Source organism: Molossus molossus, unplaced genomic scaffold, assembly GCF_014108415.1.
Source record: "Molossus molossus isolate mMolMol1 unplaced genomic scaffold, mMolMol1.p scaffold_m16_p_10, whole genome shotgun sequence".
NCBI classification, from domain to species: domain Eukaryota; kingdom Metazoa; phylum Chordata; class Mammalia; order Chiroptera; family Molossidae; genus Molossus; species Molossus molossus.
Genome location: NW_023425345.1, coordinates 75,079,223 through 75,100,058, shown reverse-complemented (window position 1 = coordinate 75,100,058; position 20,836 = coordinate 75,079,223). Strand labels below are relative to the sequence as shown.

General features: G+C 48.4%; 2 protein-coding genes across 3 annotated transcripts; both read left to right on the top strand.

Moving 5' to 3' along the window:
• Positions 1-1,410: 1,410 nt before the first annotated feature.
• Positions 1,411-13,083, top strand: IKZF4 (IKAROS family zinc finger 4). 2 transcript variants are annotated; one of them, XM_036251935.1, is made up of 8 exons: positions 1,581-1,667; positions 3,396-3,489; positions 4,747-4,851; positions 5,832-6,092; positions 8,289-8,456; positions 10,981-11,130; positions 11,595-11,726; positions 12,323-13,083. In XM_036251935.1, the coding sequence occupies exons 1-8, from the start codon at positions 1,581-1,583 to the stop codon at positions 13,081-13,083; spliced, it is 1,758 nt and encodes a 585-aa protein (XP_036107828.1). The 2 variants fall into 2 exon arrangements, with proteins under 2 accessions (XP_036107829.1, XP_036107828.1); XM_036251936.1 differs by lacking the exons at positions 1,581-1,667; positions 3,396-3,489 and adding an exon at positions 1,411-1,537.
• Positions 13,084-18,885: 5,802 nt separating this feature from the next.
• RPS26 (ribosomal protein S26) lies at positions 18,886-20,487 on the top strand. Its single transcript, XM_036251890.1, has 4 exons — positions 18,886-18,980; positions 19,243-19,420; positions 19,939-20,069; positions 20,389-20,487. Exons 1-4 carry the CDS (start codon positions 18,978-18,980, stop codon positions 20,422-20,424), a joined length of 348 nt encoding a protein of 115 aa, XP_036107783.1. The 5' UTR covers positions 18,886-18,977; the 3' UTR covers positions 20,425-20,487.
• Positions 20,488-20,836: the final 349 nt, after the last annotated feature.

The following is a 20,836-nucleotide window of genomic DNA, read 5'->3' as shown; positions in this document are numbered from 1 at the left end:
AGAGGGAAAAGGGGAAATTAAGATAGGGTCAACATTAGCCCTGAAAAGTAACTCCTGAGAATGGCTGAGACAGCCCACTGGAGAGGCATCTAAGAGCCCATCACTGACCCATCTCTCCTGGACTGACATGGAAGCAGTGGGAAAGGCTGATGCGGTGTACCCCCCTAAAGCACACCAGTGGTTCCTTCAAGGTCATCACGGCTCTTCTGCCTCCACACAGGGTGGCCTTTCCTCACTTGGCCACTTGATGAAGGGCACATCTCTCCTGTTCTTCAAAGAGGTTTTCCCACCTCACAGAACCTGATTCCGAAAGCCCATCTTTTCTAAAGGGTAGATGATTCTCTCCTGGGGAGAGAGGGAAGAAGAAAGAGTCCATTAATTTACCACACAGAGTCTCTCCCCTCCCCCAACCCCTATCTTTCAAAGGAAACTGAGTTGCTGGAACCCAGCTCATGCAATTGTTTGAGCAGTGCTTGTCCCAAGTTTTCTGGGACTGTGAAATGTTTAAGGGAACCTTAGTAGAAAGATATCCAGGGGTAGGCAGTCCAAAGTTTCACAGCCCCTCCCACCCCCAAATTCTTGGAATCAGGAAACCTAGTCTCCAAAGTAGGTCAGCTCGTCAGTGAGCAGCTCCCCTGGAAGGGAAGGGAGCAGAGGCCTTGTCTTGATAGTGGGCGGATTCACCAGGGCTGTCGGCTGCGCAGCCGGGTCCAGGAGCACAGGAGGGGAGGGGAGGGAAGGTGGGGAGATTGTACTAGCATTTTACCTGGGATCAGAAAGGGCTCAGGGCCACAGAGCCACACCAGCCTGAGACCAGACTGTGCTGAGCCCTCTCACCGCTGGGAAGGAGGGGACTGTTAGTCCCCAGATCTACAGTGCAACCTCCCTCCTGGAGGAGGAGGGAAAGGAGGGAATACGACTGCCTGAGTTTAGTGGGGGAGGGGCTTTCTGCTGATCTGAGAGCGTTGAAGCTGCCCCATGTCCTGGGCCCCATGACCTCTGGGGCCTTGGCTTCTCCAGCTGGTGGAGGATTGGGCCTTCCCTGGGGGCCCCCCTTTCTCCCTCCCATCCCGAGGACACATCCATCTCTCTCGTACACACTCTTGCTTCTCTCAGGCATTTGTTGTGCAGTTCCTCTTTGTCTGCTGGGCACGAGGGCAACGGCATCTGCCTCCCGCTCCCTGTGCACACCCCCCAACTCCCGCCCCTCCACTAGCTTGGGAAAGAGATGCTTGTAGCTTAGCATTACCCCACCACCACCACCACCACCAGACACACATACACATTCTACATTCTCTGCAGCCCCCTCCTCAAGCACATCCAAGCGTACACTCGCGCTCTCTCTCTCTCTCTCTCTCTCTCTCTCTCTCTCTCTCTCTCTCTCACACACACACACACACACACACACACACACACCCTGGGCTGAGCTCTTGCTGGCTGCAGCCGTGGGCCCCTGCTCACCGTGCCGCTGCCACTGCCGCTGCCTGCGAAATGACGGCGGTTCCCCTCACTTCCAGGAATCCACGCTTCCTGGAAGGTGAGTGGCTGGGCTCACCCCTGCCTGCCACCGAGACGCAGACATGCACACACCACCCGCACTCCCTCGCCGTTTCCAAGGCGGCGGCCGCGTTCGCACCCTGGGGTCTCACCGGCAAGGGAAGGATAATGTAAGTTCAGGCAGAAGGTGGTTAGTGGAGGGGGGAGTGGGGTACCGGGGCTAGGGAGCCAATTCAATAACAACTCCGGAGACTGAGAAGAGGGAGAGGATGGGGGCTGTGTGTATGTGGCGGGGGAGGGGGCGTTCCTCCTTATACTTGCGGAGGATGGGAAAGGGTGTTTGGGGTTGCTAAGCAAAGACTGCGACTTGGACAGTGGGAGCTTGTGGTGACATCTTGATTAGGCCTTGGGGACAGATGTAGCTGTCCGGGTGAAATGCCGAGACAGACCAGGGTGGGAATGGATGATAGAAAGATTCGAGGTAAAGAGGAGCCTTGGCAGCAGATATCTCAGCCTGGAACAAGATCTGAGGGGCCTTGGCTTCCTCCCCACAATAGAGCTGGGGCTGGGCGTCTTTCTCTGCTCCTGAACCCACTATTCCCTGCTAGCAGGCTAGCATCCTGGCACCCTTGAGCTCCTGGTCAAGAAATGGGAAGCAGTTAGGATGAGGTCCCTTGCAGAGAAGTGTGGAGATTCTCCAACCTCACGGCTGTTTCCTAGAGGTAGCCGCTCTTTGAGGGATTCAGGAAGGGCAGCAGGAGCAGGCAGGCTAGCCTCCTTCAGGCATGTGAAACACATTTAGCTTGTGGGATGTTGCCCTGGTTCCCATCTCTCCCTCCTGCTTCTCTGCCCTGTACTCACCTCCTAGTTCCTCTGATGTGAATCTCATGATTTGACTTTGCCCTCTAGGGGTTCAGGCAATCTATGATGACTTTGACCAAGAAAATTTCTCTGAGACCTGAGAGCAGCCTAATTCTTGGCTTCAACAGTCTGGGATTTCTTGGGAGTCCCAGACATTTGAAATTCCCTCACTGGGGTTTCTGAGGCTGAGAGAGGAACTACTGAACTTACTAAATCTGATTCTAGTCCCCTTCTCCCTTTAGCTGGAAATCACAATCCCTGGGTCCCCATAAAGATTTTCCAACCCCTGAAATGATTCATTTTGATGTATTAACCCACAGAAGTAGACTTGAGCCTGTCTCCCTCTTACCTTTATCCTCGGGAGGGCAGCAGCGTCAGAGAGCCTCTTGAGCTACTGGCGAGATTCTGGAGGCACCTGCTCTTCCTTCTGTTCCGAGGGAAATAGGGAAAGCCTACAAAGGATATTTTCTCCATAATGTCTCTAACTATCCTTTTAAGGATATTTCCCCCCATATATCAAACCCCTGGCCCCAAGAGGCAACATCAACCTAGTATGCTGGGACCAGCGATGGATTTCCAGCAAGTTCCTCATGCTTTTAGGGTCAAGGACTCAGTGCCAGGGCCCAGAGCCATGTTCTTCCCCCATTACTAACATCAAGTGATTTAGGGCAAGTCAGCACTAACTATTGAAAAGGAATGAGAAGATACCCTTTGAGCCCTTTTCACCTTAGTAAACCCCACACCTAGTTGAAAGGACATATTTTCAAACTGGGTCTAGGTCTACAAGTCTCAGCTCACACTCTGAGATGATATGTGTGTGGTTCTGATTTGGGCAGCTTTTGGAGATAACCATGGCTCATCTAAAGAGCCCTGGCTGGGGAAACTCAGTTTTAAGCCATAAGGCTTTTTCTATAGATAATAAACAAATTTCCTCAGACTTTGATGGGATAGAGTGGGAAATGGTACTTTTAAGAGAGGATATGAATGGGAAATGGTCCCAAAGTCCTGAGTGGTTGTTTTCTTCCCACTGACCAAAGCTGGAGAGGGATCCCTCAGGAGGGTGTGTTCCGGATTTCTTGCCTCAGGCCCAAGACTCCAACCATTTTATAATGGAATCTTTATTTTGTGAAAGTAAGTATGTGCATAGCTGGGAAACTGGGTAAAGTGCTAATAGGTGAACTTTAGGGATGGATTGTAGGGTTTGTCTCTCTCTCTCTTTCTCTCTCTCTTCCATATTTAGGGTTGTCTGCACACATCCATGCATGTTCATGTTAGCAGATACTGTAGAGGCTATGAGTTTGTTTACCCCAGTAGGTATGTTCTCTTTATGTGTATCTACATATGTGATCTGTGTCTGTGTGTGTTTATCTACATGTGTTTTATTTCACCTATGTATTTGTGTAGAAGATTGTGGGGAGGAGGGATTTTTTTTAAAGACATGATTTATATCTTCAGGTGTGTTATCTGATTTTTTAAAACGTGAAATTCTCAAAAAGCATTTTTACAAAGCAATTTGTCAGCAAGTTAAACTGAATATATGAAAAATAAACTGATTATTTCACTGCCAAGGGAACACCAAGTAGTAAATATTTGATTGGAATCATATCAGATAGGATGCTTTCTAGAGTAGTCAAAGTTTTGCTAATTTTAGAAAGTCTAATGGGCCCAACTCTCCTCTCCTGAAACAATGAGTTCCAGTTGGCTGTGTAGGTGGTGATTAAGGATATGGGCACATACATTTTGTGATCAGATCCTGGTTCTACCACTACCAGCTATGTGACCTTGGACAAGTAACATAGCCTCTTTTGTGCTTCAGTTTCCTCACCTGCAAAAATAGGATAATATTGGTACCTACTTCATAGGGTTGTTGTAAAGATTAAATGAATAATTCTTTTAAGGTGTTGAACAATGCCTGGCACATAGTAAGTACTCAATTAATGTTAGCTGCCACCATATGATTGCTATTATTATCATTAGATTCAGGGACAATTCCAGCTGCCCTTCCTGCAGATCCCGTACCTGGTGTTGGGGGCTCCGGAGAGGAACCATAGGGAAGAATGGCTGTCCTGAACCGCCTCCCTGCTGAGGCCCCCATTTTCCTCTCTACCCTGGCCCGCCCAGCCCCAGCCCTGCTTCCTGTGGACGTCAGGCAGTGATGCTCTTCCCCTCAGGCCTAGATAAAGGTAGGGTGGGCAAGGCCCAGCCACTGAGCTCGCGGAAGTCAGCACCAGGCACCCAGGCTGGCGAGGGCACAAGGTATGGTGCCCAGCATACAACATTGCCTTGTATATGGCTACAAGATAAATGTAACTGAATTTTGAAGAGATCAGGCGATTTACTAATGGCTACAGCTACAGCTTCACCTGCCCTCTTGTTCTCTCCTCCAAGGTAGCGGGGACTCGTCTCTGGAGAAGGAGTTCCTTGGGGCCCCAGTGGGGCCCTCAGTGAGCACCCCCAACAGCCAGCACTCTTCTCCCAGCCGCTCACTCAGTGGTAAGTGCACTCTCCGTCCCTCACCTGGCACTAGGCATCCCCATTTCTGCTTGGTCCTTGATTCATCTTCCATTGGCAGCCATTCCCCACCGCTGCCTCCTTCTGGTTTCCCGCGCAGAATGTCTAAAATCACTAAGGAGCTCAGTGTCTAGGACTCTCATGACTTCTGAAAGAAGAATGAACAGTTACTGCCAGACAGGGTGAAATTAAAAGAGATATGGTTGGGATTAAGGTAGAAACCCCAAAGAGAAAGTCTGGAGTTAGAGTAGCAGGTAGCTAGAAACGGTCATGCACTGGAGTTAGATAGGAAATAGAGATGAGAAGGATCTCCTCATCACCCCCCAATTCTGCTCAGACAGGGTCCCCATGACTGCCTCTCCTCAGCTTGCCCTAGATCTGTGACATTCTCCAAATGGTTGGAATAGCCAGGAATGTAGGTCAGAGCTAGAGCCAAAGCTTTCTCCTCGATGGCTCTTCCTTCCTTCATCCCCCTCTAGATTTTTATGGAGGGGAGTAGAGGAGCTTAGTCTTATAGAGTGGGAGAAAAATGTAAGCCACGTCTATCTTCCTATATTGTTCACGTTAGCCCTGTGTCTTCTTCGGTCTTTCTAGGACTGTTTTCCTGCCTCTGTTACTTGCTGGCTTCCTGCCCAGGGCCAAGTCAGACATCTTTCTTAATGACAAGAGAGTGGAGAAATAGGCTCCCCTTAGCTTCCTCCTCTTCCCAGTAATATCCTATGTACCCCAACATTTTCTCTTGAAGCCTATTTGCCTCATCAGTGGGATAGGAGGACAAGGTTGTTTCAGGTCCCAGCAGGACCCTGAAATCACCGCTTAGGAATTCTAGGGTACTGGCCGCTTTTGAAGAGTGAATGCCTCAGGGCTTGAAGACTACTTTTGGACTGCAGGAGTGCCATCCTTACCTGGGGAGGTCTCTCCCTTTTGCCTGTCTCTATCCTAAACACCATCCCACCCTCCAGCCAACTCCATCAAGGTGGAGATGTACAGCGATGAGGAGTCGAGCAGACTGCTGGGGCCAGATGAGCGGCTCCTGGAAAAGGACGATAGTGTGATCGTGGAAGACTCACTGTCGGAGCCCCTGGGCTACTGTGATGGAAGTGGGCCAGAGCCTCACTCCCCTGGTGGCATCCGCCTTCCCAATGGCAAGCTCAAATGTGATGTCTGCGGCATGGTCTGCATTGGACCCAACGTGCTCATGGTGCATAAGCGCAGTCACACAGGTGAGTAAGCCAGGGGACCATGAGGAAGTCCTGGGTGGGCTGGAGAGGCAGAGGCAGTGCCAGGAGGCTGTGCCTGCAGTGGAGTAGCCTTAGAAAGGGAAGGCTCTCTCTTGGCACATTTTCTAGTTGAGGAAAAAAAAAGAGGGGGGGGTTGGAATTTAGACTCCCTGAACACCTGTATTTCCCTGGCACTTTCCTCAGCTGTTGTTATAAAGAAAAGCTGATATTTTCCCCAGGAAGTGAGGGAGGGGGAAGTGTTGTAGCCTCAAGAATGAGCCTAGTTCTGACCAGGTGGCTCAGTTGATTGTTGCGTTGTCCCATACACCAAAAGGTTGCGGGTTTGATTACTGGTCAGGGCACATACCTAGGTTATGGCTTCGATCTCACGTTAGGGTGCATATGGGAGGCAACTGATCAGTGTTTCTCTCTCACATTGATATTTCTCTCTCTTTCTCTCTCTCCCCTTCCTCTCTCTAAAATGAATTTAAAAAACATATCCTTGCCATGGCCGGTTTGGCTCGGCAGTTAGAGCATCGACCTGTGGTCCAGAGAGACCCGGGTTCGGTTCCCGCTAAGGGCGTGTACCTCGGTTGCAGTTTGTCCCCGGCCCTAATTGGTTGTGCGGATGGTGGCCACTCAATGTGTCTCTTTCACATCAATGTTTCTCTCTCTCTCTCTCTCTCTCTCTCTCTCTCTCTCTCTCCCTCCCTCCCTCCCACTCTATCTGAACAAAAAATGGAAAAAGATGTCCTCAGGTGAGGATAAAAAAAACAAAAAACGTATCCTTGGCCTGGCCGGTGTGGCTCAGTGGTTGAGCATCGACCCATGTATCAAGAGGTCGCCGGTTTGATTCCTGGTCAGGGCACATGCCCAGGTTGTGGGCATGATCCCCAGTGGGGGGCATGCAGGAGGCGGCCTCATTGATGTTTCTATCTCTCTCTCTCTCTCTGCCTTTTTCTCTCTCTAAAATCAATAAAGAAAAAAAAATTAAAAAGAATGAAAAGAAGAAAAATTTGAATAAAAAAAAAAAAAAACAGATCCTTGGGGGAGGATTTTTAAAAAAGGACTTATGCCCTGGCCGGTTTGGCTCAGCGGTTAGAGCATCGGCCCATGGACCGGAGAGTCCCGGGTTCAGTTACCGCTAAGGGCACGTGACTTGGTTGCAGTTTGTCTCCAGTCCCAGTTGGGGTCGTGTGGGTGGCGGCCACTCGGTGTGACTCTCTCACATGGATGTTTCTCTCTCTCTCTCTGTCTTCCTCCCGCACTATCTGAAGATAAATGCAAAAAAAATGTCCTCGGGTGAGGATTAAACAAAAAAAAGACTCATGGGTATAAAAAAAAAAAAGAGCCCTGGCTGGTTTGGCTCAGCGGTTAGAGCGTTGGCCTGCGGTCCAGAGAGACCCGGGTTTGGTTCCCGCTAAGGGCACGTACCTCGGTTGCAGTTTGTCCCCAGCCCTGGTTGGGTCGTGCAGGAGGCAGCCACTCAACGTGTCCCTTTCATGTTGATATACCTCTCTGTCTCCCTCCCACTCTATCTGAATAAAAAATGGAAAAATGTCCTCGAGTAAGGATAAAAAACAAAGAAAAAGAAGAAGAAGAAATACAAAAGCTTTTCTCAGCCTCCTTGGCTTTGGGCTCCTGGGGCAGAGAGAGCACTATGGGGCTTGGGGTTTTTTTGTTTTTCTTTTATCCTCACCCGAGGAAATTTTTTGATATTTTGTTCAGAGAGAGAGAGAGAGAGAAAGAGAGAGAGAGAGAGAGAGATTGAAGTGAAAGGGACACATCGAGTGGTCGCCACCCGCACGACCCAACCAGGACCAGGGACAAACTGCAACCGAGGTACATGCCCTTAGCGGGAACTGAACCCGGGTCTCTCTGGACCACAGGCCGACGCTCTAACCGCTGAGCAAAACCAGCCAGGGCGGAACTTGATTTTTGATAATGGTCCTTTGGCCCAGTGTTCCAGGCCTAGTGCCCTTCTCCCTGCCACACACCCTAACTCACACCTTCCCAGGATGAACCTGTTTCCCAGAGGGTATGTATTAGGCAGGATTTGTGCGAGTGGCACAGACCTGCCTCTCATAAAGGTGTTCTGAGCGCCTCTCCTGAGGCAGTGTGGGTGGAGGGTGGGGGACTAAGTCCAGCCCTCAGAGTTCCTCACAGCCATTCCTCGGGAATCTGCTCCTTTCCTTGCAGGTGAAAGGCCCTTCCACTGCAACCAGTGTGGAGCCTCCTTCACTCAGAAGGGGAACCTGCTGCGCCACATCAAGCTGCACTCTGGGGAGAAGCCCTTCAAATGTCCCTTCTGCAACTATGCCTGCCGTCGGCGTGATGCGCTCACTGGCCACCTCCGAACACACTCGGGTCAGTGACCCTTCCAGTGGGAGAGGAGAAATAAACCCAATAAATAGAGCTCAGCGACTTCTCTTGTATCTGGGGGGTTACAGTGTCTGTCACTGAGGAGGGCAGAGCACTCCCGGAGTGGATAGGGCCCTGACTCTAATCCTTCCTCTGGGCAGCTGGCCCCATGGAAAATCTGGGGGACTCTGAAGAGGTATTTTATATCTGCCACACCCTGCAACCTGGAGCAAAGGAGCACGGGTGATGTTCCTGGCTCTTAACAGTTAAACCTCCCCTCCCTGACTATTTTTAAAGTTCATGCTGATGGCAGAACCATCTGTGTCCCATCACCCCCCACTTCTGAGCACCAGGATAACCCCTCCTTCCACTCACATCTGCCCCAGGGCCCATACTTGTCATTGTCTTTGCCCCTCTTCTCCAGCAACATCAGAGGTCTGTCCTCTCCTTGACTTCCTTCTGGTTCCTGAAAATATCCATGGGCCTCCAAAACTGGAAGAGAGGAAGCCTAGGGGAAGATTGTCCCATTTTTGTTCCCCATCCCAAGAGGTTGTTACCAGGAGCGAGAGCAAACGCCAGGAGCTCCGTGTTTAGAAGAGCCAGGGAACTGGAGCTCAATTTTCTAGCCCAGCTGAGACTGAATCAACCTCTGCCTGAATCAGCTGGACAGATAGCACTTTTGAAGCTCTTTACTAAGTTTTAAACTTTTAGCTTGGACTTGGGAAAAGGCCAGGAGCTGAGCTGGCAGGAAGGAGGGAGCTCAAGATCGAGAAAAGGAGGAAGGAGGGCAGAGGGGAAAGAATTAGTAGGGTCTGTCCTTGGAAACGTTCCTTGCTATTTTTCTCTTTTCCTAAACTCTCATGGGCCAGGATTTAAAGGGACAGAGCAATCACTTCAACACCCTCTACTTTTTTCAGCTACCTACCTTACTCTAGGTTCTCTCACCTTGGAGCTGGGACCTCTTTATCTCTGTGTATGTGAAGAAGCAACAGAGAGAAAGATCATCGTTGATTCATGCTTTATAATCTACAAAGCATTTCACTTGTGTCTCCTCATGTGATCCTCATATCAGTTCCAAGGTAGATGTTATCCCCATTTTGCTGACAAGGAAACTAAAGCTCTAGAAAAAGAAAAAAGATTTGCCAGTCACAGAGCTATTCTTTCTGCGTCCTCACTGGAACCCCATCAAGGTCCAGTGCCAGAGAGTAATGCTCATTTCCCTGGGAAAAGGGGCGATGCCCCCTGCTAGTTTGGAACAAGGGTGGCTTGGCCCCTAGAATTCTTACCAACAACAGCAATGCAGGAGTGGGGGTGGATTTTGGATATTCTGTAGGATTATTAGGGCCAGAAGAAGACTGAACTATACTGCAGGTCCTATCTTTGTGAGATGCTTTCTATTACCACCCACTCTATAAGAAAAAGGGGGTTCTTTTCAGATGTCAAACCATTTCCCCAAGAATCTTGGGTCGATGGGGACAGTGGCTTTAATCCCATCCCCCAAATACTGAGCAAGAGCGAGATGATGGTAGATTGATTGGATCAAGGTCCAGTTTAGGCATGGGATGGGAGGGGGTTCCTAGAGATACCTTCTCCTGTCCCCTGCTCAGTAGTAGCAAGATACATAAATTAAAATATACAATACCTTGTTTCTCTCACTTTTTTCTCTCCCTTCATAAATGTCATCTCAAAAGTTGTCTTTCAATTCAAGGAAGTATCGATCTCAGTGTTCCCAACCTTTTCTCTTCACTAGAAATAAAGTATTTATAACCTGGTCTTTAAAAAAAGAAAAAAAAAAAACCTTCAAAGTTGTTCTCTTCCTTTTATACTCTTCTCCATTGTTTTCTTCTCTGTTCTTTTATCCTTTTTCTCTTCTTAGAATTTCTCTATCAGTTGATGGTTTTTCTGGGGCTCTCTTTGTATCTCAGCATAGAAAGACAGAAAGAATAATAAGCAGTAAAACTGGGCCAGGAGTGGAGGTAAAAAAGGACAAGTAAAGGTCAATGAAAACTGCCCCTCCCCATATCAGCAGATCTAAGGGCTCTCATTTCTGTCACCCCAGCCCACCAGTTTCCCCCAAACCAAAGCACATAGTTCGTAAGCAAAAAATCCCCTTGTCTGATAAACAGCACACACCCACCTGCCACATGGAAAGGTTAAACCACAGTGTGGGCCTCAGATTCTGAAATCCTGGGGTGGGGCCAGCCTGTCTGCCAGGGATGATCCCCTACAAAGTCCCTGGTCCTTCTTTCCTTTGAGCAGCAATTTGACCGTCTTGAGTCCCACCAGCAGTCCAGCACTATGGGCCCTGGGTCCCCTCTCTCCTTCCAAGTCTGCCCATTGTGCCTCTTCAAGGTTTGGTCATCTGCCCATGCTTGCAGCTGGACTTGGGGAGGGGAAGACAAGTAGAAGAATTCACCTGAGCAATATCCCTCCCTGCTCAGGGCAGTGTACCTTTGCTCCTGGATGATTATGTAGAGCCAGGACACAGGGAGAAGTAACTTTGATGCTTTCTTTCCCCTATCCTCCACAGTCTCCTCTCCCACGGTGGGCAAGCCCTACAAGTGTAACTACTGTGGCCGGAGCTACAAACAGCAGAGTACCCTGGAGGAGCACAAGGAGCGGTGCCACAACTACCTGCAGAGTCTCAGCACTGAAGCTCAAGCTCTGGCTGGCCAACAAGGTGGGCTATAGGCAGGACTATGGGGGAGTTGAGGGCCGGGCCAGAGGGAGTACAGGACAAGGGTGATTCCAGCATTTCCCTGCACAAAGGGGAGAGGTCCATGGAAAAGGGACAGTTACCTCAGTAAATCTGCCGAGCACCCCAGTTAGTGCAGAGGCCCCTGGTAGGTGCTGCAGGGAGACCCAGAGGTAGGGGAGGATTTGATCTATGTCCGTAGTCTAGTGGGAGAGAGAGAACACAGGGACATAGAAAGTTGAGGGTTAGATGTATATAATTGTTCCCAAATTATCTGGCATGTTGCTGGGATGAGCTTTAAATAGGGTGAAGTAAGCAGAACCTCATTTCCCAGCATTGGGTATGTCCTTCCTTGGCTACTGACCTGCTGGTTTTGTCCAGGTGAAGGCTGCTGGGCCAGTGCTACCCCCACTCAGTTGCTACTCCCTGTCCCCACCTCCCCCCACTAGGTGATGAGATACGTGACCTGGAGATGGTGCCAGACTCTATGCTGCACTCATCCTCTGAGAGGCCCACTTTCATTGATCGTCTGGCCAACAGCCTCACCAAACGCAAGCGTTCCACCCCCCAGAAGTTTGTAGGTAAGAGTCCAGTTGTAGAGGAGACATCAGCTTTAAACCATAGCTCATCTACGTCTGAGCTCTGGTAGCTATTAGACCAGTTGGGTCTGGAGATTTGACTGAAGGAAAGAAAGCAGTCTGGTCCTCAGAATCTATCCCCAGAACAGGAGCAGAGTGAGGGAGAAAGTACCTCGAGAGGCTGGAGAGGGGTCAGTGTTGGGGGCTCATGTGGTGGATCTAAGAAGAGAGTATCAGGGGCTCTGGCTCTTCCAGTTTTTGAGACTAACAAGAACTTCAGTCTGTGGGGGCTGAGATAGGGCTCTTAGAGCAGAGTATGGGGACCCCAGCTGGCCGTGGTCATTAGCTCTGTAAGGACCTGGCACTTTATAAAGAATAGTAAAAGAATAATAAAGACCCGGGGCCTGGGACTGAGTCCTTCTCTAAGACTATAGCCTAGAATTTGGGAACAGCCCCACAAGGGACCTAACCTCAAAGAAAGTAAATGAAAAATGACAAATAATGTTACAGCCATTTTCATGGTAAGAAAACAAAGAAATAATTCCAGGGAGCTTAGGAATTCTCCAAACCCAGCTCTGCTGAGAGCCTCTTCTCCACAGGTGAGAAGCAGATGCGCTTCAGCCTCTCAGACCTGCCCTATGAGGTGAATTCGGGTGGCTATGAGAAGGATGTGGAGTTGGTGGCACACCATGGCCTGGAGCCTGGCTTTGGAGGTTCTCTGGCCTTCGTGGGGGCAGAGCATCTGCGTCCCCTCCGCCTCCCACCTACCAATTGCATCTCAGAACTCACTCCTGTCATCAGCTCTGTCTACACCCAGATGCAACCCCTTCCCGGTCGACTGGAGCTTCCAGGATCCCGAGAAGCAGGTGAGGGACCCGAGGACCTGGCTGATGGAGGGCCCCTCCTCTACCGGGCCCGAGGCCCCCTTACTGACCCTGGGGCATCCCCCAGCAATGGCTGCCAAGACTCCACAGATACAGAGAGCAACCACGAAGATCGGGTTGGGGGGGTGGTATCCCTCCCTCAGGGTCCCCCACCCCAGCCACCTCCTACCATTGTGGTGGGCCGGCCCAGTCCTGCCTACGCCAAAGAGGACCCCAAGCCACAAGAGGGGTTACTGCGGGGAACCCCAGGCCCCTCCAAGGAAGTGCTTCGGGTGGTGGGTGAGAGCGGTGAGCCCGTGAAGGCCTTCAAGTGTGAGCACTGCCGCATCCTCTTCCTGGACCATGTCATGTTCACGATCCACATGGGCTGCCATGGCTTCAGAGACCCTTTTGAGTGCAACATCTGTGGTTACCACAGCCAGGACCGGTACGAATTCTCTTCCCACATTGTCCGAGGGGAGCACAAGGTGGGCTAGCGACCCACTGCCCTCCCCTCAGTTCCCCACTCCCCTGCCCTACCTGAAGGAGTCTAGCCCTGTCCCTACCACCTCCCAAGGAGTTTGCTGTGTAGCCCCCATCACTGGCCACCTAACTTGACACTTGACCCTGAATCCTTCGCGCCTATTCTTCACTACCCTGACTGATGTAAGCATTGTGATGAAACAGGTCCTTTGCTTATGTTTCTCCTTTTTCTCTTAAGTTCTCATCCCAGCATACTCACTGAGTTATTTATTAATATAATTAGTTGATTTTTCTTTTGCATTTTTTAAAACTTGTATCAGTCACTTGCCATTCCTCCACCCTCCTGTCCACAGTTCCTTTCCATTTTAGGCCTAATTTTTCTCTGTTCTGGCTTTCTCCAACAGCCCTGGGGGTGGGAAGCCCCTCTTAGTACTAAGAGACTTTGAGCTTCTTGTTTTAAGTCCTCACCTTTTGCATTCTGTGATTCTTTAGTTTTGATGCTGATAGCTCCCTCTGGCCCTACCTTAGCTCTGTGGCATTATATCTCCTCTCTGGGACCCTTCAACCTGGTACTCCATACCTCTTGTGCCCTCTCACATTAGGCAGCTTGCACTTTTCTTGAACAAATGAAGAATTTCCTCATTTGGAAGTAGGAGGGGCTGAAGAAATTCTCCCCAGTCACTGTGGGACTGAGGGTCCTCTTGATGTCCCTCTAGTAACATGAGTTCCCCAAAGCCCACATTCAGGATGTGATATATCTCTTCCCTCTTCTCGAACAACCCCCAACACTGCTGTACTCACTTCAACCTGCCAGTCTGCTCAGTGGTAGCTTTTCTCTCCTTGGAGTGCCCCAGTTTGATATTCTCAGGGGCCAGGGCTAGGTCTGCAGTCCTCTGTCTCTGACACGCTGGGAGCCACAGGTGCCTAACTGGGAACCAGGGCATAGGAAGGGAGTGGTCCAGAATTCTCCTTACTCTTCCACCTCTCAGACTTCTTCACTCTAGTGACCTCCCTGGGCTCTCAGGGACTCCTGCAGTCCCCGTCCTATGAGAAACCAATGGGTTGCTGCCTGATGACGGGGTATCTCAACCCCTCAGTCATACTGCCTTCTTCTTCTCCCCCCTCCGCAGGATTCACCTTCTTAGGGAGAAAAGAGTGTCTCTTTTCTCTCTTCTAATTTTCAGTATAACCAAAAATTATCCCAGGAAGAGCAAGGGCATGTGCCCCTCACCCCGTTCCACTCTTGTCCCAGCAAGAATGGGATGGGCACAACTGAAAGGGGAGTCATCTGTTACTGCCCCTTCTACACTCAGCTCCCAGACATAGGGCAGGGGGTGCACTCTCCTCCTGACTGCTGCAGAGACCCCTGGCTATCTGGGTGACCTAGTCAGTGAGAAGGGGGCGGGAGGAGATACAGCTCCACTGCAAGTGGAGTTCTTTCTCCCAGAGTTCCCTGCCCAAGGCCACAGCCATCCCATTCTCTGCTTCCTTGAGATTCAAACCAAAGGCTGTTTTTCTATATTTAAAGAAAAAAAAAAAAAAGTAAAAACCAAACACAACACCTCACAAGTTGTAACACTTGGTCCTCCTCTCTTCACTTCCATCTTTCTTTCTACATGTCCTTTCCTTATTGGCCCTTTTGCCTCCTACTTTTCTCACTCCCTAGAAGGGATAATTTAAGGGGATGGTAAAGGGTTCGCTAAGGAACAGACCCTGGGATTGGGGCCCTTAAGGGCTCTAAGAAGAGTCTACCTTACCCTCTTATGGGAAGGGAGGCCCTACAAACACTTCTCTTCTTTCTCCTTTTTCTCCCCATTACGTGGTCTCCCCAAGAGAACCAGATTGTTAGGGAGGGGCACTGTGGGTTGATTTTTCCTCCTTGACAATGTAGCAATAAACAGATGCTGCCAAGGGCAGAGGATGGGGAGTTATCTGGGAGGGGAGTGGTCTCTGGAGAAGGGGAGAGTTTTCTCAACAGCAGCTGCGGGAACTGGCTCCTTGTTTCAGGATGGCAGCAGAGCTGAGATTAATATCTGGGGTTCTCTGTTCTGATTATTGACCCTCTTCCTGTTAGACCTGCCCTCTACCACCTCTTCTGTGTCTGCTGTGTATTTGGTAACACCTCATAAGGACTAGTCCCTTCTGGGGTATCAGAGCCTTAGGGTGCCACCATCCCCTCCCCCAGTCAGCTTTGGCACCTGTAACCTCCTGGAACACGAAGAACTATGCTCTGAGGCTTTACTCTGAGCCCATGAGAGCAGAGACTGGAAGGCAAGACCAGGTGCTAAGGAGGGGAGAGAAGGGTACTCTGTCTCCCTCCAGACCATCACTGCACTTTAACCAGGGTCTTAGGTACAAAATCCTACTTTCTAGAGCCTTTCAGCTCTGGAACCTCAAATACTCTCATGCTTTCTCTCCCAACTCGTTTTGCATAAAAATAAAATAAAGTAAAAAATTTTTGAAACCCACATGGAGAAAAGAGGTGTTTTCTTTTTATATTGATATTCAAAATTAACACCACACACAAAAAATTTCTAAATAGACACTTTTCCAGACCTTTGTTTTTTCGTGTCAGTGTCCAAGCTGCAGGTGGGATTTTGTAATACTTCTAGCAGCTTCTGTCCTTGTGTAAATAATATATATATATTATATATATTTTTAATCAGAAGTTATGAAGAACAAAAAGAACACAGAAGCAAGTGCAATACCACCTCTCTTCTCTCTCTCTCCCAGGGTTTCATTTGTAGCCTATGCTTGGTGTCTCCTTGGACCTTATCCCTTCATCTTCTCTTCCTCTGATTCCCCTACCCTACCTTTTTTAAAAGAGTTTTTCTCCTTTCTCAAGAGGGAGTTAAACTAGCTTTTGAAACTTATTGCAAAGCATTTTGTATATGTAATATATTGTAAGTAAATATTTGTGTAATGGAGATATACTACTGTAAGTTTTGTACTGTACTGGCTGAAGGTCTGTTATAAATAAACATGAGTAATTTAACACCCCTGGTTGTTTTTGCAGATTTCCTTTGCTTTGCTTTTCTACTAGGAGGAAGGGGGACATCCTTGCAGCATGTTGCACTAACTACTGAACATTTTGAAGGTGAACAAGTTTAAGATAGAGAGGAAGCCAAACAAGAATACTCAAGCAGTTGCTACATTAAAACAAAAGAATTTTCAACCTAGAATGGGAAGTGAAAGAGATTTTCCTACTAGGAGTGGCTGCAGGATAGGAGAGAAAGCCCAACATGCCTATCCATCCAAAGCAGAAAGTTATCAAACATTTGTTGTTGAGTACCTACTATATGCAAAGAACATGATATGCCTAGGGGGACACAAGTTACAATACCGTGAATGATGATAATAACAGGATCAACCACTTCTTGAGCATTCATAAATGCCAAGCACTGTGCCAAATATTTGCTTAATTGTAGAAACAACCTACAAATAAATGATTACCATTACTAGTAAATAAATAAAAGCCCAAGAGAATAAATAACTTGTTCAAGACTCATCAGCCAATAAGTGAGAGAACCTGGGCTTGAACCCAGAGGTGTGTGATTCCAAAGTTTGTGCCCATCCCTTTATGTCAGGGAATGCAGCCAGTGAAACCCCAAGACTAAAAATCCCCAAAAAAAGCTAAGATAGACACATTAACTTGGTTCTGTCTTAAATACATATTAACTATTTTCTGTCTACTTCATTCTGAACTTTTCTCTGTTCTCCCATCTAACTCACTGCCATTCCACATGATAATGTCTGCCTTCCTGTTTCCATGAGACTATACTGAAGTGAAAATTGGAGATACTTTGATCTAGAGTCTATCATTTTCCATTCCCCATTGAAACTAACAAAATCAAAATAGAAAGAGACTAAGGATTTGGTTGGGTTGAAGCCAAATCAAAAGTTAGAAAATAGCCCTGGCCGGTTTGGCTCAATGTTTAGAGCATCGGCCTGCGGACCAAGGAGTCCTGGGTTCAATTCTGACCAAGGGAATGTACCTCTGTTGCGATTAGTCTCCGGCCCCAGCTGGGGTCGTGCCGGTGGCTACCGGTTGATGTGTCTCTCCTACATCCATGTTTCTCTCTCTCTCTCTCTCTCTCTCTCTCTCTCTCTTCTCTCTTCCTCATTCCTACTCTGTCTGAAGATAAATGTAAAAATATTCTTGGGTGAGGATTAAAAAAAAAGAAAAGAAAATTTAACCCCAATAAAGTGGGTGAAAGGCTAGGATAAACCATGATAGATTGTTGGCAGGAAAATGAATCTGGTGTATTCATACTCCAGAATGATTCCTGAAGGAATGAACTATGGTCTCCATCTATACCATTTTGGGTCTGAATGTTGGGAGGTCCCTTTGACACCTTAATTTCTTCAATTTTATTTTATTTATTTATTATTATTATTATTATATTTTTTAATCCTCCCCTGAGGATATTTTTCTATTTATCTTCAGATAGAGTGAGAGGGAGGGAGAGAAAGAGAAACATCGATGTGAGAGGGACACATACATCGATAGGTTGCCTCCCGCAGGACCCTGACCAGGGCCGGGGATGAACCGCAGCCAACCAAGGTACATGCCCTTGACCAGAATCCAACCTGCAACTCACTGTTCTTTGGGCTAATGCTCTAACTGCTGAGTCAAACCAGCCAGGGCTAACTTCTTCAGTTTTAGAGACAACTGGGTAGTTGACTGCCCATGGATAGCCACTCCTGCTCAAGGCTAAAGATTTTCTGAAGGCTCTTCAGAGGTAAATGGAGCATAGTATATACATGAGAAAGTGTGTTTCCGTCAGGGGCCAGACTCATCGATGAATGGTGAAATCACTTTAGTGGGCCTTGATCAGCATTTATTAAAATAAAAAATTGAACATACCAGTGCACCTTATGTCATAAGGATAAGTTTGTTTCAGGTGTGTGTGTGTGTGTGTGTATTCGTGTTTGTGTAAGTATTGAGTACCATGTAAAATATATTTCTACTATGAGTCTGAGTCAAAATTATTTAAGTCACTGGTCCAGGCTGTACCTCCATCTGTTGGTTTGTTGGGTGAGAAGCAGTGTAATATAGTGGAGGCAGAACACCTCTTCCTAGCTCTCTGTGACTTGGGGCAACCTCAGTTTTAACCTCTCTACAGTACTCCTGTTTTTCTGTCTGTAAAGTGAAGATAATAATAGTACCTACCTTATACACTTTTTAGGATTAAATGAGTTAATATTTATAAGGCACTTACTACAGTGCCTGGCACTGTGCTAATCAAATCCAGAGATAAAAAGGTGAATGTGAAACAGACCCAGCACCAATGCACTTGTCCCTGGCCCCTCATTGTAGGTTTTTCTCCGTACTGGAAAGAGGAATTAACAAAATGTTTTGTTCCCCCCCAGGTCCTCCTTTTCTCAATCCTACACCAAGTAGCAGACTTGTCAGAGAAATGAACCGAGAGCGTCCTCCGGTGGCGTAGCGCCGACCCGGGTCTAAGTGCTTGGGGGCCAAAGGCTTGTCGGCCTCGCACTACAACTCCCATCGTGCATCTCTTCCCCTCTGGCCTCCAGTTGGCAGCGCGATTTGCGATCTTGCGCCAGGCAACTTCCGCTCCTGGCGTCGCAAAACTCGCCCAGAATTACGTCCGGGGTCGGGCGTCGCGGTGCTTGCTAGGAAACGTATAACTTCAGTTTTCCTCCGCCATCAGGAAAAATAGTCCCACGGTTATCTTGTGTCACCAATAAATAAACTCGAGAAACGCCTTTCTGCCCTGGATTTCAGCGAAAATGCTGACGAATAAAGAAAATTTAAATAAAGTGGGTTGTCGTTCTTGGCTTTCGTCAACTAAGGATTCTTCCGGTGTGAGTGTAGGGATCTCGCGCTATATAAGAGAGCCGGGCCGGGCGCCGGGTCCTCTCTCGGGTCCTCGCTTCCAAGATGGTGAGTTCTGGCGCGTGGTGCGCGTGGGGTCCGGGCGGAGGTTGCGAGGACCAGGTTCCGGATTGCGGGGATTCGAGAGCCCGGTCCACGGCGGAGGAGTGGACGCAGTATGTGTTTGTTCCGGGCACGGAGAGAGTGTGGAGACTGCAGATCTGCCTGGAGCCTCTCTTGGGGCTGCCGGTGCGGGCTGTAGCCGGAACGGGCCAAAGAAGGCTGGCGTGAGTTGCACCTCAGTCCTAACATGATCTTTATCCTCATGTAGACCAAGAAAAGAAGGAACAACGGTCGTGCCAAAAAAGGCCGCGGCCATGTGCAGCCTATTCGTTGCACCAACTGCGCCCGATGCGTGCCCAAGGACAAGGCCATTAAGAAGTTCGTCATTCGAAACATAGTAGAGGCCGCAGCCGTTAGGGACATTTCCGAAGCGAGTGTCTTCGACGGTGAGTAAGCTCCCTGCAAGGATCGCAACACCTGCCACCCCACTCCACCCCACCCTGGCAGGCTCTGTTCACTGGCGCGTCCAATGCAATTTCTATGCACGTTAAGGTTGTTGCCGCTAGAAGAGGACGGTGTTTGGTGTCTGTTGTGTTTGCCCTTTTTGAGCCTTGTTTGGTTACAGGCAGACTCTTTGCAGTAGTGTTCAGTCTTTGTTATAGTTCCTGACTGCCTTTTTTTTTTTTTTTTTTTAAAGATACATTGGCTTGCTTAGGCAACAAGAAAGGGCCCGGGAGTACCATTAGGGCTTGTGCATCTGCTGGAGAAACTGGATGTTTGGTTTTTGATGTGGGTTTGGTCCCCTTGGTGACAGGATGAATTAGTGGGGGAGTATTACTCATTTGTGAAATGGCATATGTGTTTAAGCATCAGAAACTGAACGTTTGCTTTGGGAGTGAAATGTTTTAGGTATGCCTAACAGACAATTAAGTACGTTTAATATTATGTTTGTTTTCTATCTCAGCCTATGTGCTTCCCAAGCTGTATGTGAAACTACATTACTGTGTGAGCTGTGCCATTCATAGCAAGGTAGTCAGGAATCGTTCTCGCGAAGCCCGGAAGGACCGAACACCCCCACCTCGGTTTAGACCTGCGGTAAGTATCTTTAAAAGGTGATGTGGAAGCTAGAAGGGTGATGTACAGAAGATATATGAGGACCCAAAGATTATTAAATTAAAGTCTGCCTATGGTGTGGTCAACTAAGTCTGATGAGATAGGTGGGACCCACACATAAAACATTTGCTTTGAGTCACTTAGAGTTAGAATTTGTTTTTGGAATTGTCTCCTTTCACATCTACCAGTGTTCCATGTGTTTATGGCCCAAATACATTGATGGAACGGGTAGTGGTCAGGTTCTTTTAGTGAGGGGGAGGTCTTTAGTTGGTGGTTTTTAACTTATTCTTTCATCTTCCAGGGTGCTGCCCCACGACCTCCACCAAAGCCCATGTAAGAAGCTAAGTTCTTGATGACTTAAGAAAAGTTCTCTGGAAAAAAATAAATGGAAATTGTACTTTGTATATTGTGTTGAGTGTGTTTGTTGCCAGATAGAGTGGGGTTGGGTATTCAAGTATAGAGTGCAACATAGTCTTTCATGAGGGAGAAAGCTTATCCCTGTACCTTAACTCAGATTTCTTTTGCATAGCTTTTTGGGGGGAAGGGGTTAAAACATCTGTGAGTGTTCTGTTAATTTAACCTGGCTGGTTGGTGTTTTTAAAGTAGGGGAGAGCCCTGCCGGTGTGCTCAGTGGTTGAGCATGGACCCATACACAAAGAGGTCGTTGGTTTGATTTCTAGTCAAGGCACGTGTCCAGGTTGTGGGCCCAATCCCTGGTGGGGGGCATGCAGGAGGGGCCAGTTAATGTT

Coding starts and splice junctions, on each gene's coding strand:
- IKZF4 (XM_036251935.1), top strand. CDS start 1,581: ATGCACACACCACCCGCACTCCCTCGCCGTTTCCAAGGCGGCGGCCGC. Junction 8,457..10,980: donor CCACCTCCGAACACACTCGG/GTCAGTGACCCT, acceptor TATCCTCCACAG/TCTCCTCTCCCACGGTGGGC. Junction 11,131..11,594: donor AGCTCTGGCTGGCCAACAAG/GTGGGCTATAGG, acceptor TCCCCCCACTAG/GTGATGAGATACGTGACCTG.
- RPS26 (XM_036251890.1), top strand. Junction 19,421..19,938: donor CGAAGCGAGTGTCTTCGACG/GTGAGTAAGCTC, acceptor TTTCTATCTCAG/CCTATGTGCTTCCCAAGCTG. Junction 20,070..20,388: donor CACCTCGGTTTAGACCTGCG/GTAAGTATCTTT, acceptor TTCATCTTCCAG/GGTGCTGCCCCACGACCTCC.